Raw genomic sequence first — 17,263 nt, 5'->3', positions numbered from 1 at the left:
CACAAGAATGAAGCTAATAGTGAGCAGTAGAGATTATACTTGGTTTCCCTTAGGATGTGTTTGGCTGTTTCTGGGGGAATGTAGGCATATATGTGTGCCTTTAATATTTTGGAGTAATTGTGCATATGTGCACCGATAACTTATTTTGTTTGGTTGACTTCTAGGGGGCTTGAGCCCTGCTTGATCCCTCTCCACTTCCTTGAGCAGATCTCTGGTTTCCATCCAGTATGATCCAATACTCAAGTATTTTTGAAGTATACGCATTACATACGTGTATGTGACTAGTCCCTTCAATGATGGGATCTTTGCTTTTAGAATATATGTTAAAGACTTCAGTGTGAATGCAGAAGCTATGATGAGCAGGTTTGTAAAATACACCGAATTTGGCACTGTTGTGAATGACAAGGACAGCTGGCCAAGACTGCAGCATATAGGTCAGATAGAAAGCTGAGCACAGCATTAGCAGATGATATTTAATTCCTGTAAGTCAAAATGATGTATTTTATGCAATTAAATAGCAGTAGCATATAAACAGGACATTAAGTTTGTTTCTGTCTCTACTGATGCTGTCAAACTCGCTAAATGTTTGCTGAAATCTTTGTTAAAATTCTTGGATATTTGGATTAAAGTAAATTCCGCACGTCAGAAGGATTATGTGAATTCCACATTTTGTTGTCCGAATCCAGTAATGTCATCATGCTGCTCACGTACTCTTTTCTTTCCTCAGGAGATTATCTCACCCAAATCTGGTTCAACTTTATGGGGTCTGCACACAACAGAAGCCAATTTGTATAGTTACTGAGTTCATGGAAAATGGCTGCCTGCTCAATTATATGCGACAGAGACAAGGCCGAATGAACAAAGATACCTTACTAGGTATTTGTGAGGATGTGTGTGAAGGGATGGCATATCTTGAGATGAACCGTTTCATTCACCGAGACCTGGTATGTTACCCCAGAACTTTCAAAACTTTAGACGAGTAGTTGTCTAGGATAATATGAAGAAATATAAATGTTTGTTGGAGAATCTGAGGACATTCATTAATTCTACCATTTCTAGTTTTGACCAGGTTTGACCTATGTAACTATTGTCACATATATTCAGGATCACAAATGTCAGTACAAATGATCAAGATCACGTGAAGTTAATGCTTATGTATTTCCTTCACTATTTAAAAATCTACATTTTACAAGTTTATGTTTGTATATATAATATTCCTTACCTTAATGTGATGGAAGCAAGAATGTGAAGAAAACCAGTTCTGTTCAGAGAATACACATTCCAGTTGAGACAACCATTATCACCCTGCAGTGAGCTACAACATAATTCAACAACAGATTGAAGTTACCTGGAATATTTCTTCTGGTATTAACACCTTAACAACCTGCTACCAGTGAATATGTAGGGATACAGCAATGACATCACTTTTATGCTAAAGACAAACCTCAGCTTTCTGTTAAGATTTTGTAGCAATAAGTTCTCGACAGGAACCAACAAAGCTGTCTACCTATGAGAAAGAAAAGAGTGACTTAAAAGCAAAGAGGAGAGGATACAATATAGCAAAATTATTGGGAAGTTAGAAGATTGGGAAGGTTTTAAAGTTTTTAAAAACCAACAGAAGACAACAGAAGGCCATAAGGAAATAAGAGATTAAATATCCATTAAGCTATCCAAGAAGCTATCCAATAATATAAGAAGATACTAAATGTTTTTCAAATATATGAAGAGGAAAAGAGTAGATATTGGACTGCTGAGGAGGCAATAATGTAGGATAAAGAAATGGCAAAGGAACTTGAGTATTTTACTTTAGTTTTCATTATGGAAGGCATTGGCAGTATGCAAGAAATTTGACAGTGTCAGGGGGCAAAAGTGAGTGTTGTTGCTATTACTAAGGAGTAAGTGCTTGGGAAGATGAAAGGTCTGAAGGTAGAAGATTGGCTGACCAGCAGGAAGCAAAGGGTGGGAATATTCTGTTTGCCTGCCAGTGACTTGTAGTGCTCTGCAGGGGTTGGTGCGGGGACCGCTTCTGTTCACGTTAAATGTGAATGATTTAGATGATGAAATAGTTGGCTTTCTGGCCAAGTTTGTGGATGGTACAAAGATAGGCAGCGGAGCAAATAGGACTAAGGAATGAGGGAGAGCTTAGACAGATTGAGAGAATAGGCAAAGGGTGGCAGATGGAATATAGTGTTGGGAAGTGTATGATCATATAGTTTGGTAGAAGGAATAAAGGCAGACTATTTTCTAAACAGGGAGAAAATTCAAAAATCAAAGGTATGAAGGACTTGGTTGTCCTCATGCAGAATTCCCTAAAGGTTAACTTTTGTGGTAAGGAAGGCAAATGCAACGTTAGCATTCATTTCAAAACGACTAGAATATAAGAGCAAGGATGTAATTCTGAGGCTTTATAGGCACTGGTCAGACCGCACCTGGAGTATTGTGAACAGTTTTGGGCATTTATCTACGAAAAGATGCATGGCATGGACAGAGTCCAGAAGAGGTTGACAAGAATGATTCCAGTAATGGAAAGGTTAACACATGAGGAGCACTTGATGGCTCTGGACCTGTGCTCACTGGTGATCAGAAGAATGAGGGGATAGCTCATTGAAACCCACTGAATATTAAAAGGCCTAGATAGATTGAATGTGGAGAGGATGGTTCCAATAGTAGAAGAGTCTAGAACCAGAGAACAGTTTTAGAATAGATGGATGTCCCTTTACAACAGAGATAAGGAGGAATTTCTTTAGCCAGAAGGTGGTTAATCTGTGTCATTCATTGCCACAGACTGCTGTGGAGGCCCAGTTGTTGGGCATATTTAAAATGGCTGATAGATTCTTAATTAGTAAGGGTGTCATAGGTTACGGGAAGAAGGCAGGAGAATGGGGTTGAGTGTGAAAATAAATCAGCTGTGATGGATAATGGAGTCAGTGGACTAAGTGGCCTAATTCTGCTCAGATGTTTTATGGTCTTATAATCTTCCCTTCCTAACTCTGAAATTAGTTTGCATTTAGTCAGAATTCACTCTCTTCAATCACTACACAACTCCTCATAACATCTCTTATCATCAGCCCCCTCCTTTCTGACACATTAATCTTCCTTTTCCACACCCTTTAAAACTGCTGGAGGTTTCAGCTTCAAGCCATCCTTCAGGATGCTCTTTGTGAGCCCACTAAATTAGATTAATGAAATTCATAACCAAGAGTAAACCTGTTAATAACTATGAAATTCATCTTCCAATTTCTTCTTTTAACTAGGCTGCCAGAAACTGCTTGGTCAGTGCCAAGAATGTGGTCAAGGTATCTGATTTTGGAATGGCCAGGTAATTTATTTATCACACCTGGAATGTCAACTTAAGTCTGTACTTTTATCAAATTATTTGCAGACTTTTTATTAAATGCTGAAATCTTTGAAAGGGAATAATGTAACAAGGTTACCACAAATTACAAACATTAAAGTAATCAAAAATATAAGATGTGGTCATTGTTATCTTTCATGTGTCATTTAATGAATAGTGTTTAGTACACCAGTAACAAATGTGATGCAGAATAATTTTCACCTTCTTGCCAGTGTCCCTGGGTAACAATTTCCATGGGCCATTTTATCCTTTAAAAATGTGGCAAATTGGATAGAACCATGAGATATTCATCTAGCAATAAGGTTGGAAATAATTCTTGATTTAGGAAATTACCAACACATTAAAAGTACACCAGTGAAAACAAATCAAGTACTTTGCCTTTCATGTGAGTTTGTAACCTTTTAGGTGACTCAAATGCTTTGCAGCTATTGATGTCTCTAAATCAACTTTGGTTGAAAGCACTTGGTAAAATATTTACCCAGAAGTTTAAGTACACCAAAAATGTGTGGTCTTGAGGTCAGAGCACATGTGAATGTGCTTAATTACATGGTGACATGGTGCTGGGAGCTTATTAGAGTGACACAAGTATGATGTTCATTAGGTGCTTGGCTATTTTATTCAAAAGTGTTTCTGTGAAGTACTTTAGGATAATTCACTACTCTTCAGATGCTGTATAAACAGACTCAGGAGTGGTTCTTTATCCACAGTAACGCACATTTCCTCAATGCCGGGAGTTTAACACCAGTTTACAATTTGATAATGTCTCTGATGTGGTGTCTGTTTGTAAATGTAGATGTAGATGCAGAAAAGTAAAGGCCGGATGTTATTTTAAAAAAATCATTTCCTAAGAAGCACTTCAACACCGAAAGGAAATAGTTATTCATTTTTGTGTAAATGTTAGATATTATGAACTTTAAATACCACTGTCAATTGCAAACTGCTATTCAATATACTGCTACACAGTAAAGTTATTAAGTTTGGAGATAATGTCACTTTTAAGGGACAAAAAACAGATCAATAAAGATACCCAAGAGATTAGTAGAAAGTAAAGAATGTGTAACTGCTAATTTTGGCAAAATAAGGACTAGATAAGTACCAGATATCAAAAGAGGTTACAGGACTGAGAAGGGAGATCCTGTAGATGGGTTAAGTAAGTGAGCAAAGATTTAACATGTGCAGTGTGTTGTGGAAAAATGCGAAATAGTCCATTTTGCAAAGGAAAGTTACAATTAAGAAATATATTATCTAAAAGTTCAGAGATCACTGAGATTCAATAGCACATGAGGCTGATATCCAACCGCAGTATGTAAATTGGAAAACAAACAGAATACTATAATTTTTCACAAGGGAAATTGCATTCCAAATTAGTGAAATTATTCTTTGGTGACATAGCATATTGGTGACCACATCTGGACTGCTCCATTGCATTGATCTAAGGAAAAGTGTTAATCTGTTAGAAGCAGTTCGGGGAGGATTTATTGGATGAATGCCTGGAATGGATGGGTTATCTTGGGAGGACAGATTGGACAGATGGTATTTTACTTTCTGATATTTGGAAAAATGAGATGGAACTTGAATGAAACAGAAGATGTTGATGGTTTTGAGAGGGTGGATGTGGAGAACCCAGTAAATGTTTAAAAATAAAGGATGAGCAAACTAATACAGAGATGAGGCTATTTTTTTTTTGCTTTCATAAGATCTTTTGGGCTTTCTTCCTAAAATGGTGGTAAGAGAAATCTTTGAATATGTTAAGCCAGAAATAGATACATTTTGGTAAGCAAGATAACCACCAGTATACAGAAATGCCCCCACAGTTTTCACTTACATACGTGAATTCCCCAATTTATGATGGAAATCGATTTTATGCAAATTCTTCCATACATTTTTGAAGCATTTTTCAAACACATCAAAATGACAATATATTGATTCATGGTATTCATTAATAACGAGATGTAGTGTATCTTCTATTAGTTTAATTATGTGTTATTATTCAATGATGTGAAAGAACCATAGGAAATGTACGTAGATGGGACATTATGGATCATTATAACAAACAATTATTTCTAACTTACGGAGGAATCAATGTATGGATGGTTCTCTGAAATGAAACCCTTACATAATCCAGAAACTGCCTGTACTTTTAACCTTCTCTCCTTAAAAAGGCACAGAATTGTCCCTTAGATCTATTTAATCCCCTTGGTTTGATACTTGTTCTGAGTATTAATGTAACAGGCCACTTTGGGGAAAGAAAATTACCTGCCAATTCTCTTTCATGTCTGCTGTAACCTTAGCAATTGCATAAAAAAACAGAGTTTCAAAAAAGGAGATTAATGACATTTTTTTTTAGCATTTACCACTGTTAAATGTTGGCTGATTTGTGTACGGCGAACTTAAAGGTGCTGCAATTAAATAAATGGACAATTTGAAAAAAAAAACTCCAAGTTCATTACCTGAACTGTTAGTGATTAGCTTTCTGCTAATAGTGTTTAAAATCCATAATGATTATTTTCTAGGTATGTCCTTGATGATGAATACACCAGCTCCACGGGCTGCAAGTTTCCTGTGAAATGGTCACCACCTGAAGTCTTCCACTTTTCTAAATTCAGCAGTAAATCAGACGTCTGGTCATTTGGTAAGATGTTTTCTTCTCATTCAATGAACTGGCTGCTGAAGGAAACTGAAATGTACGAAGGGAAAAAAATCACACCTCTGAAGAATGGGTGACTTTTTATGTTCTCCCCATGTGACGTCAAAAAAGCTGAGGGTGAGGTTGAAGGAAAGCTGGTAGTGATAGCACGTGGCACTCAATATATCAGGGGTACCGTGGCAATTAGAAAAAGAGTACAATTCTAATCTAAGTGGCCAAATTTGCAGATCAATGTTATACATCCATTATAACATTCTAAGGTAGCAAGTCTTCACACTGAGCGGTTCTGATTATTAAGATAAAACAAGTATTTAATCCTTGGAGCCTGCTTATTTATTCTTATGATGCTAGAAATACTCAGTAGGACTGGAATCAACTGTGCAGACTAGACTGCCAACTCTCTTTCTCTAGAGAGTTATTGTATTACCTGCCCAGAGATTGTTTCCAGCATTTTCTATTTGTATTTAGGTTGATAGTATCTGAAAATGTTGCATAGGTCTTCACCGTGCATTGCCTTTGTCAATATCACTAGACTAAATGTTAAGGATGGATTTTGGTGGATATGTTAAATCTAGATTATGTTGAATGACACAGAAAAATGTGGATCTAAAGTAATGTTCCAAGTTAATTAAAACCAATAATGAGAAGTAGGATTTAGTCACACTAATCAAGGATTGATTTGCTATTGATGTGAGAGAAATGTTCTTTGCCAGGTCTGTTCCAGAATTGGCCTCAGCCTTGTTGCTTAGGATGTGGCAAAAGGACAAGATAAGTGCACTTCGCCATTATCTTGCCTCTATTGGGATGAGTTTAAGAGACTTCTTGGATAATTCCCTGTTAACCCTGTGTTGCTTTTGTTCCTTTTCTCTTCAGGTGTTTTTATGTGGGAAGTTTATACTGAAGGTAGAATACCCTTTGAGAATAAGTCAAACACTGAGGTCGTTAATGAGATTTCACGAGGAGAACGGCTTTACCGGCCATCCCTAGCATCAACTGTCGTGTATCAGATTATGTACAGCTGCTGGCATGAGGTCTGTTCCATCTGCATCCCTCCCTGTACTGCTTTCACCTTGGCAACATCAAGCTGTCTTCATTTGAATCAGCATAGTTTCCCCGTTTTCCTTTTAGGTAGTGACATTGTAAATAATTCTATATATTAAAGCTCAGTAACTTTCTGAGTTTAGATGAGGCGAATAAGGAATTTCCACAAAAAAAATGATCTTGAAGTTGAAGGGACCATTCAGTTTCTCTTGAATTTCACTCAAACCAAAATCCCCTTGAAGGTAATACAGGTAGCTAACTGGTAACAGTTGTCACTGTTAATGGGACATTAACCTTTCATTTTATATTTAAGTGCCCTAGGGAGATCAATTATGAGCTCATGAGTTCCCCAGTGTTGGTATGTAAAACCAAAACATTAACAAAAAAAAGCTTATGAATACAAAAGATCACCTACTATTTTCTAGAGGAAGACTAAAGTTTTCCACTAAGACTGAAAAGCAAACCAAAATGTCAGGCCTTCTAAAGTTTCCTTCTGGTAATGCATGGTGCTGCTCTGGAAGACCATTTGTTAAAGAGTGGGGTTAGTGATGCACTATCAATAACTCCAAAAGACTGGAAGTAGAGTAAATACTGAAAGGCTTTTATTAGCAGTAAAACAGACCATGTCCATGCCGGATGATCGCCCTGGACTGTGGGAGGAGCAGTGACACAATCACCTTTATACAGGGGTCTGTGGGAGGAGCCACAGGAGCAGTCAGCAGGGGGCGTGTCCAGACATATACATGGTTTACCACAGTTAGGTGTGAGGTTAATGAAATGGCACTGAAGAAGTATCCTTGCACAATAATTCCACTACCCCAGCCTTTTCTTCACAGCTTGAAGGTGGGGGAATTTTTAGAAGTTCTAAATTTATGCTGACAGATTTTGGGGCCTTAGAATTTGGGGTTTAAGTATTTGCTATATTAAATGATTTCATGAATTTGGAATATAAAGCATGCTTATACTTCAAACAATCAGAAATTTACTGAGAGTCCAATGCTAGTCTTATCTATTTGCTTAACTTAAATTACGATACACAATGAAAGTGTTCAGTCTACTTAAGAAAAGTGTTTTGATACAATAGACAAGTGTATTGAAAAATTATTAGGGAATAATGATTTTAGTTTTTGCCCATTCTTAAGCCATATTTCTTATGAATTTTGTACAAGTGTAGGATTCTTAATATTAGATTTTACTATATTTGAAACAGTATCTGTAGCAGTTACTTAAGAAGAATTCTTTCTATATTCAAGTCTCCTTTAACTTCATGTGAGTATTAACAACACAACCAGCACAGGTTTGGCAAAGATTAGGATGTGCATTTCTCAGAAAGTAGATTCTTCCCCAGTGTTCTTCTTCTCCAGTACATTTGTGGTAAAAAATGGTAGAGTCATTCAAGAACTAAAAATGGAAATTGGGTTTTAAATGGAGTCCGCATCAATTTTTTTCTTAATGCATTTCCTACAACACTACAGATAAGAAAAAAACCCAAACCAAAATAAAAAAATTAATACAGTGCAAAAATAAACATACAATAATAATATAATACAAAAAAGATAATTGAGAAAGCACCCAAATTGAAGACATGTAAAATTAGTATCCTCCCCAAGCCCCGCAACAAAAAAAACTCCAGCCCACCCACAACACAATATAGAGAATATAAATCAGGACAATCAAACTCCCAGACTGTAAATACACTTAGAAACAGAAGAGAATAATGCCTACTACCAAAAAAAAAGCTGAAAGTAAGGGAGTAAAAAAAACCTTAGTTAAGAGGAAGGTTATGAAAGTACTCAATAAAAAGTCCCCAGACCTTATGAAACTTTATATCCAAATTAAGAATTGAATAATTAATTTTTTCAAGGTCTAAACGGGACATAATATCATTAGGCCATTGAGCATGTGTGGGCGGGGCAACATCTCTCCATCTAAGGAGGATTAAACATCTAGCCAGGAGAGAGGCAAAGGATAATATTCGACACTTAGTCGAACTCAAAAAACCTCAAATATCTGTTTCACCCAAAAAACCAAACAGAGCAGTTAAAGGGTTAGGTTCTAAGTGGTGATTCAGAATACAGGATAAAGTTATAAAAACGTCTTTCCGAAATTTCTCTAATCCAGGACAGGACCAATACATATGAATAAGAGAAGCCTCGCCCCTTTTGCATTTATCACAAAGAGGACTAATATTAGGGTAAAATCGAGATAATTTAGGTTTAGACATATGGACTCTATGAACAATCTTAAACTGTAAAAGGCAATGGCGAGCACAAAGAGAGGTTGAATTAACCGATTTGAGAATCGAGTCCCAAATCTCATCAGATAAAGAAATATTTAAATCATGCTCCCAAGCCATTCTAATTTTATCCACAGGGGCACACCGTAAGGATGCTAATTTATGATGAATAAATGATATTAAACCTTTACCCAGTGGATTAATAGAAAGAAAGAAATCCATAACATTTTTCTCAGGCATTTCAGGGAAGTTAGGAATTAAAGAATTAATAAAGTGTCTAATTTGAAGGTATCTAAAAAAATGGGCATTAGGCAGATTGAACTTAGCAGAGAGCTGTTGAAAAGATGTGAAGCGATTATCGATAAAAAGATCTTCAAAATGTCTAATGCCCTTCCTATACCAATCATAGAATGTTGAATCATACATAGTAGGTAAAAAGAGGTGATTATGTAAGATAGGACTAGAAAGGGAAAAACCATAAAAACCATAAAATTTCCTAAACTCAGCCCATATTCGCAAAGTGTGTCTAACAAGAGGATTAACAATTAGTCTAGACAAACTAGTAGGGAGTACAGAGCCAAGTAGTGCAGAAATAGATAAATCTTTAGTGGAACTCAACTCCATTGCCACCCAATTAGGGCACTCAGGTTGGCCATGGAAAAAAGACCAAAAGGTAGTGCAACGTATATTAGCTGCCCAATAATATAAACGCAAGTTAGGTAAGGCCATGCCACCCTCCTTTTTAGATTTTTGAAAATAAACTTTATTAATTCTAGAACACCCATTCTTCCACAGATATGACAAAATAATAGAGTCTAAGGACTCAAAAAAGGTTTTAGGAATAAAAATTGGGATTGATTGAAATAATTATAAAAATGTAGGGAGAACATACATTTTAACAACATTAATATGACCTACCAAGGACATAGATAGAGGTGACTATTGTGACAGACTCTGTTTTGTAGTATATCAATTTTAAAAAGTGGTGAGAGGTTTCTGCACAGATGATAGCTCTAAAATATTTTCAAACTGTTTTTCAGAAACCAGATGGGCGACCAAGCTTTCTTGAATTATTGGACTTAATCAAAGAAGTTGCATTGAATGATCATAAGTAAATAGCCTTCACACATGCTCAAAATGCTGGATTTGAATGATAAAATACTGAAAATCCTCAGCAAATTGTCCAAGCAAGTGCTGCATCTGTTGATGTTCTATCAGCACCATTCTGCAACAAAAATCAAGTGCTTTGAATCTCGGAAGATTATTTTTGATTTTCCTGTCAGATCAACTAGCATTCAAGTGCAATATTAAAAAAAAGTTTCAGAGTAAGTTACAAGAGAATCCCAAGTTGAAATGTATTAAGTGTGTTATTTTTGTTTAAAATACTATATTTTTTTAGAAACATACAGTATGCCTAAGGGATGCATCAAGCATATGGTACAAATGCTCTTTGTAAGTTATATTTATATTCACATTTGCATGGTTATATTATGTTGTGCTGTGATGGTTACTTAACTAAGTTTTGGAATGTACACCAGAGTGACTTTTTAAAACTATCTCATTGACTATTGGGGTCACATAGTTGCCAAACAGTTTATGTAGATAAAGCTGGACTTTACTGAATTTAATAAAAATATTTTTAGATGTAATTACTGTGATAACTTAAAATCATGAAGAAACAGATATTAGGAAGGACGGTATGAAAATTAGTAGTGCAGGATGCCTCATTTGGAAAAGTTTGAGTTTGCTCTGTTCCTTCCAGCTAACACCAGTAAAGTGGCATAATCATTAATATTAATGAGGAACAACAGAAATATGTTCACCATATCCAATCAAAGAAAAGCTTTAAAACATACATTAGTTAAAAGAGAAACTTTCAGATAAAACAAAAAAAGAAACCCATGGTTATATTAAGATAAATTAATTAGAGTTGGTGCACAATGATTTTGATATCCTTTTGGAAATTAATGAGCATTTTAGGACTGAAATGAACTTGTTTCACTGATGGGGTCATAACTGTAGTGTAAGTTTATGGAGCAGCAAACCATCTGCTGAAGGAACGCAATGGGTCGAGCTGCATCTGCGAGGGAAAAGGAATTGTTGACATTTCGGATTCTGATGCGACTCACCATCAATAACTCTCCAAGGCGTGAGGCGAGATATTGGCTTTTATTAGCTGGAAGAAAGAACAAGCAGTAACTGACCACCACACAACATCCTGGAGACTGAGGGCAGGGCTCAGGCCTCAATCGCCTTTATCCGGGTTCTGTGGGAGGAGCCACAGGAGCAGTCAGCAGGGGGGGGGGGGGGGGGGGCGTGTCCAGACAGGTATATGTAGTTCACCACATGATGTAGTCCTTCAACCCAAAGCATTGACATTTCTGGCCTTCCCATACATGCTTGCTGCATGACCCACTGAGTTTCTCCAGTAGTTTCTTGTTGCTCCTGATTCCAGCATCTAATGGCTTTCAAGTCATAAAGTTATGGTCCGGACCTTACAAGGAAATGGTGGCATTTATCTGTGTAAATGCCAGTGAGCTTAGGTTTTCCACATGTGTTCATAAATGCAGATGACTGAAGTTTGCTGCAAGACGAATGCTATCACTTCCCCAACAGTGATCTGACACTAGCCTGCAGCGATATCCAGCAGGGCAGCTTGAACTTACTTGCAGCAATTCCCCAGCACTATTACTAAGAAATCCACTTGAAGAAACAGAGGCCAGAGGGGTTGAAGTGATCATTTTCAATCATATTTTTAAAGACACTTCCAAGCATTCAGTTCTTTTAGAATGTTTATGACAGTTACGTTTAATAACGATGAATATTTTCTCATTTTTAGAATTATTCAGAAACATTTATATGCTTTTAAATCCAATGCACATAGCATTGTTAGCTACTGGGCAGTATGATTGAAATCACCAGTATGGTAGTTGTAACCATTTCTGGGCCAGATGGCATCAGCTGTAAAATGCATCCAAGCACTTGTTAGGCACAGGAGATTTTGCAGATGCTGGAAATCTTGTGCAATACATACGAGGTTCTGGAGGAACTCAGCAAGTCGGGCAGCATCTACAGAGGGGAATTAACAATCGATATTTTGGGTCAAGACCCTTCAACAGGACTAGAAAGGAAGGAGGAAGAAACCAGACTAAGATGGGGGGAAGGGTGGTAGTATAAGGGTCTCCAATGTCAGGGACACTCATATGACAGAGTTTACTGTCGACCATGTTATCCTAAGGTGTCCATCACAGGGCATAAGCATATCACTCTTACAGAGGGTGCTGAATCTCTAGAATTCACCACCCATTGAGCTGGGGAAATTAGATCATTCAGAGTATTTAAAGAGAGTAAATACAGTTCAGAGGATGGAGGGCAATGAGGAACTGGCACAAAAGAGGAGTTGAGGCCAGTATAGACCAGCAATGATCATACTGAATGGTGAGACAGGTGACCTACTCCTTTCGTATAGCATCATGCCTTCTCATCTGAAGGGCATCCTCGAATTCCCTGATTTCCTGAATGCTTTTTGACACCCAAATCTTGTTGCCTCTCCTATTGTCCCCTCCCTTATACTGGGGGCCACACTTAATCCCACACCTATCCCGATCTCAAACCTGCCTTACAAAATGCAAACCAAAATGTGAGCTTTCCTAGTCTTCATTTCCTTTCTGGTGCCATTCCTGATAAAGGTTCATTATAGCAGCATTAGAAACAGCAGCAGACATGGGACATTCAGCCCTTTAAGCCCAGTCTACCATTTGTCAATCTAATACTACTTTCCCCAATTCCCTCGATCCCCTTAATATCCAGAATTCTATTGATTCCTGGTTTGAACAAATTCCATAACTGAGACTCCACAGTCCTTCTGCAAAACAATTCACCACTTTCTAAGTGAAGAAATTCCATATTGGTCCTAATTGACCATCACTTATACTGAGACTGTGATTTATGGTGCTAACCATCCTTCTTGCTTCTGAGCCTGTTGAGCCCTTCTGTAGTGTTCTGTGAGTTTATTCTGGAAAAATTCTACGGAATACAGGCCTGGTCTACTCAATCTCTCTTTGTATGGTGACCCACTGTCACTGGAACCAGGCTTGTGAGGTTTCACCATAATTGCTATTATGGCAAATCTATTGTCTTTTGCGTTAGAAAACCAAACTATACACAGTGTGATCTCATTTGGACCCAATTTAATTGCTGTAAGGCTGTTTGTGTTCACTTTGTCTTGCAATGAAAACTAACACAAAATTTGCCCCGGCCATACACACAAAATGCTGGGGATCCCAGCAGGCCATACAGCATCTATGGGCTAAAACCCTTCATCAGGACTGATCAGGACAATTTTTGCCCTCTTAATTGCTTACTAAACCTTGCAAAAGGGCATCCAGATCACTTTGAATATCAATCATTCAGAGTAAGATTCTACTTCCTTAAACAATGCGAGCCAGCCCCATCTCTAGACACATGCTACCAAATGCTTGTATGTCTATGAAGGTTCTCAGTCATCCAGGTCATTGCATATCAAGTTGTAGTAAATCAAGGCAACTGGACTTGCTGTGTTGTCTAGAAGACATTTCACCGTTTCTTCAGTTCTGATCCATGGTGGGTGTTTCTCCTGTTTATAAACTCTGTGAGATGTTTCAAGGTACAGCAATCATATGATAGTCATTAAGAGTCATAGAGGTAATGAGAGGGTTACTAGTCTTATCAGCGATGATCAACATAAGAGGCCTAACGCCTCAGGTCAAGACTCGGCAGTATATCTACACCTAAAGGACATTGATGTTACCAATGAGCACACTTTGGACAACGACGACAGGTGGTTTGAAAGTGGTGTTAAACAAGCCATCATTGTCAAACTGGAAAACCCAATGCTGAACAGAGGGGGTGGGGTATGACACCACCTATCAGCTACTTACATTGCAGTCCTAACATCTCTACCCCAGCATCTCCACAACAGTTCACACCTCCATTCATGCAAAGGTAAGACTAATGACCCTCTATGACTCTTAACAATCATCATGTGATTGCTATAGTTTTAAACAACTCTGAGTTTATAAACTGAAATATGCGCACTGTGGATTAGAACTGAAGAAGACTCTTGGATGACTGGTGAAGTGTCTTCTAGACAATGCAGTAAGTCCAGATCCCTTTGTTTACTCCCAAACGCCTGGCTCTAGTGTATACTTCTCCACTCGAAATTACAGTCACCCCAATGCTCTAGAATTTCTAGACTTGATAACTTTGACAAGAAGCTAAAACCAGAGTGTGAGTTGGTTAGTGACTAAGTTTAGCCAGCAAGGCTGATTGCGATCTTCCTCATGTGACAGTGTTTATGAATGGAAACCCTGAGGCAACACAAGGCCTTGCTCTGACTTTGGATGCAGCATTTTGTCATAAATTCTGCTAGGTAAATGCAACCTTTTCCTGTAAATCAGGGTGATTACAGGCACTAGCTGCTGACCACAGATCTGAGGTGGTATTGTGTCCATCTGTTTTATTGCATACTCTGAAGGCTATGCAATTTAAATTTTGTATCCTAAAACAGTGAAATACTGTTAACAATGTTCGATCATGGTCATTTTATAATGTTATAAAGATTTAGCGCTTCTGTATATAAAACATGTTGCCTGAAGCATGCTTTCCATGAAATATTTCTAAGTTTTTTTTGTAGTGTTGAAAACAGCAAAACTGCAAAAATTCTATGGAGTTGTTTATTCTGTTCAATCAGTTGCATAGGTAATGAAGGCTGGTCCTAAAGTTCCTATTTGTTTAAATAAATTTGCTGATGAAGCAAATATTTTCTCTGTATTTTTGGAGATTAGGAAAATGTGGAATATAAAATACCATTCCAATTAATATTAGTGTGCAACAGAGCTGTCATTCACTTAATCAATGTAAGAGTACAGTAATCCTTTGTTGTAAAATGAGTTACATACTTGCATGTATTTACCTGCCAAATCAATGCAAATATTGGTCAAATAATATGGTATAAATGAAATTTGTTAGTCTAATTCTTTAATAATATTGATATTATAGGTATAAAAGTATATTGTCTGAAAATTTTGACAATCCCAGGACTTTGTAAATCACTGGATAAGCCTCATTTGCAGTCAAGTGCAAGACCATAAGGCATAGGAGCAGATTTAGGCCATTCAGCCCATCGAGTCTGCTCCGCCATTCCATTATGGCTGATCCCAGGTCCCACTGAATCCCATACACCTAACTTCTGGCCATATCCTGTGATGCCCAACTGATCAGGAAACTATCAACTTCTGTCTTAAATATACACACGGGTTTGGCCTCCACCGTGATCTGTGGCAGAACGTTCCACTGATTTACTACTTTCTGGCTAAAAAAAGTTCCTCCTTATCTCTGTTCCAAAGGGTAGCACCTCAACTGTGAGGCTGCACCCTCTAGTTCTGGATAACTCCACCAAAGGAAACTCCTCTCCACATCCACCCTATTTAGTCCTTTCGACATTCACTAGGTTCCAATGTAATCCCCATGTATTCTTCTAAATTCCAGTCAGTACAGGTCCAAAGCTGCTAAACACTCATGATATGCTACCTCCTTTAATCCTGGAATCATCCTTGTGAACCTCCTCGGGACTCTCTCCAATGACAACACATCCTTGCTGAGATAGGGGGCCCAAAACTGTTGACAATTCTCCAAGTGTGACCTGACTCATGTCTTGTAAAGCTCAGCATTATCTCCTTGCCTTTATATTCTATTCCCCTTGAAATAAATGCCAACATTTCGTTTGCCGCCTTTACCATGGACTCAGCCTGTGAACTTGCCTTCTGGGAGTCTTGCATGAAGACACCCAAGTCCGCTTGCACCTCTGACATTTGAACCTTCTCCCCATTTAGATAATGGTCTGCACGATTGTTCCTTTTACCAAAACCGTGTTATCATACATTTCCCAATACTGTATTCCATTTACCACCTTTTTGCCCATTCTCAAGCTCTGCTGCAATTGCATTGCTTCCTCAGCAAGCACTACCACCTATCTTCATATCATCACAAAGCCATCAATTCTATTATCTAAATCATTGACAAACAATGTGAAAAACAACGATCCCAATACTGACCCCTGAGGAACACCATCAGTCACTGGCATCCAACCAGAAAAGGCCCTTTTCATTCCCACTCGCTGCCTCCTGCCTGTCAGCCATTCCTCTATCCTTGACAGTATCTTTCCTGTAACATCAAAGGATTTTATCTTGTTAAGCAGCCTTATGTGTGGCTGTTTATCAAACACCTTCTGAAAATCCAAGTAAATGGCATCCATTGTCTCTCCTTTGTCCACCCTGCTTGTTACTTCCTCAAAGAACTCATAACAGATCTGTCAGGCAAGATTTAGCTTTACAGAAACTATGTTGACTTTGACTTATTTTATCATTAGTCTCCAAGTACACCAATACCTCATCCTTAATAGTAAACTCCAGTACTTTCCCAAGGACTGGGGTTAGGCTAACTGGCCTATAATTTCCTTTCTTTTGCCTTCTTCCCTTCTTAAAGAGTGGAGTGACATTTGCAATCTTCCATTGCTCTGGGACCATGCCAGAATCAAGTGATTTTTGAAAGATCATGACCAATGCATTCATTATCTCTTCAGCAACCTCTCTCAGTACTCTGGGATGTAGTCCATCTGGCTCAGGTGTCTTATCTACCTTAAGATCTTTGAGTTTGCCTAGCACTTTTTCCTTTGTAATAGCAATTGCACTCACTCCTGCTCGCTGACGCTCACTGACCTCTAAGCACACTGCTAGTGTCTTCCACAGTGAAGACAGTTCAAAGTACCCATTAAGTCCATCAGCCATTTCTTTGTCCCCCAAAACTACTTCACCAGCATTTTCCAGTTGTTCAATATTAAGTCTCACCTCCCTTTTACTCTTTATATAACTGGAAGTTTAATACTGGGCCTTCAAAAAGAGAGAGAGAATGTTGACCTGCATGTTGCCAAGAGAAAAGGTCCTCT

The 17,263-nt window shown here is 37.9% G+C and overlaps 1 protein-coding gene across 1 annotated transcript in view; it reads left to right on the top strand.

Moving 5' to 3' along the window:
- txk (TXK tyrosine kinase) overlaps positions 1–11,542 on the top strand; it is a 49,453-nt gene extending 37,911 nt beyond the window's left edge. The window contains exons 12-16 of the mRNA XM_059988540.1: positions 728–944; positions 3,255–3,319; positions 5,869–5,987; positions 6,876–7,033; positions 10,320–11,542. Coding sequence (XP_059844523.1) covers positions 728–944; positions 3,255–3,319; positions 5,869–5,987; positions 6,876–7,033; positions 10,320–10,394 — 634 coding nt within the window. The 3' untranslated portion in view covers positions 10,395–11,542. The remainder of the gene's footprint in view (positions 1–727; positions 945–3,254; positions 3,320–5,868; positions 5,988–6,875; positions 7,034–10,319) is intronic.
- The last annotated feature ends 5,721 nt before the right edge of the window (positions 11,543–17,263 follow it).

Source organism: Hypanus sabinus, chromosome 14 (assembly GCF_030144855.1).
Source record: "Hypanus sabinus isolate sHypSab1 chromosome 14, sHypSab1.hap1, whole genome shotgun sequence".
Taxonomy (NCBI): Eukaryota; Metazoa; Chordata; class Chondrichthyes; order Myliobatiformes; family Dasyatidae; genus Hypanus; species Hypanus sabinus.
The sequence above is the reverse complement of the archived record's forward strand: the minus strand, read 5'-3'. Positions and strand labels throughout refer to the sequence as shown.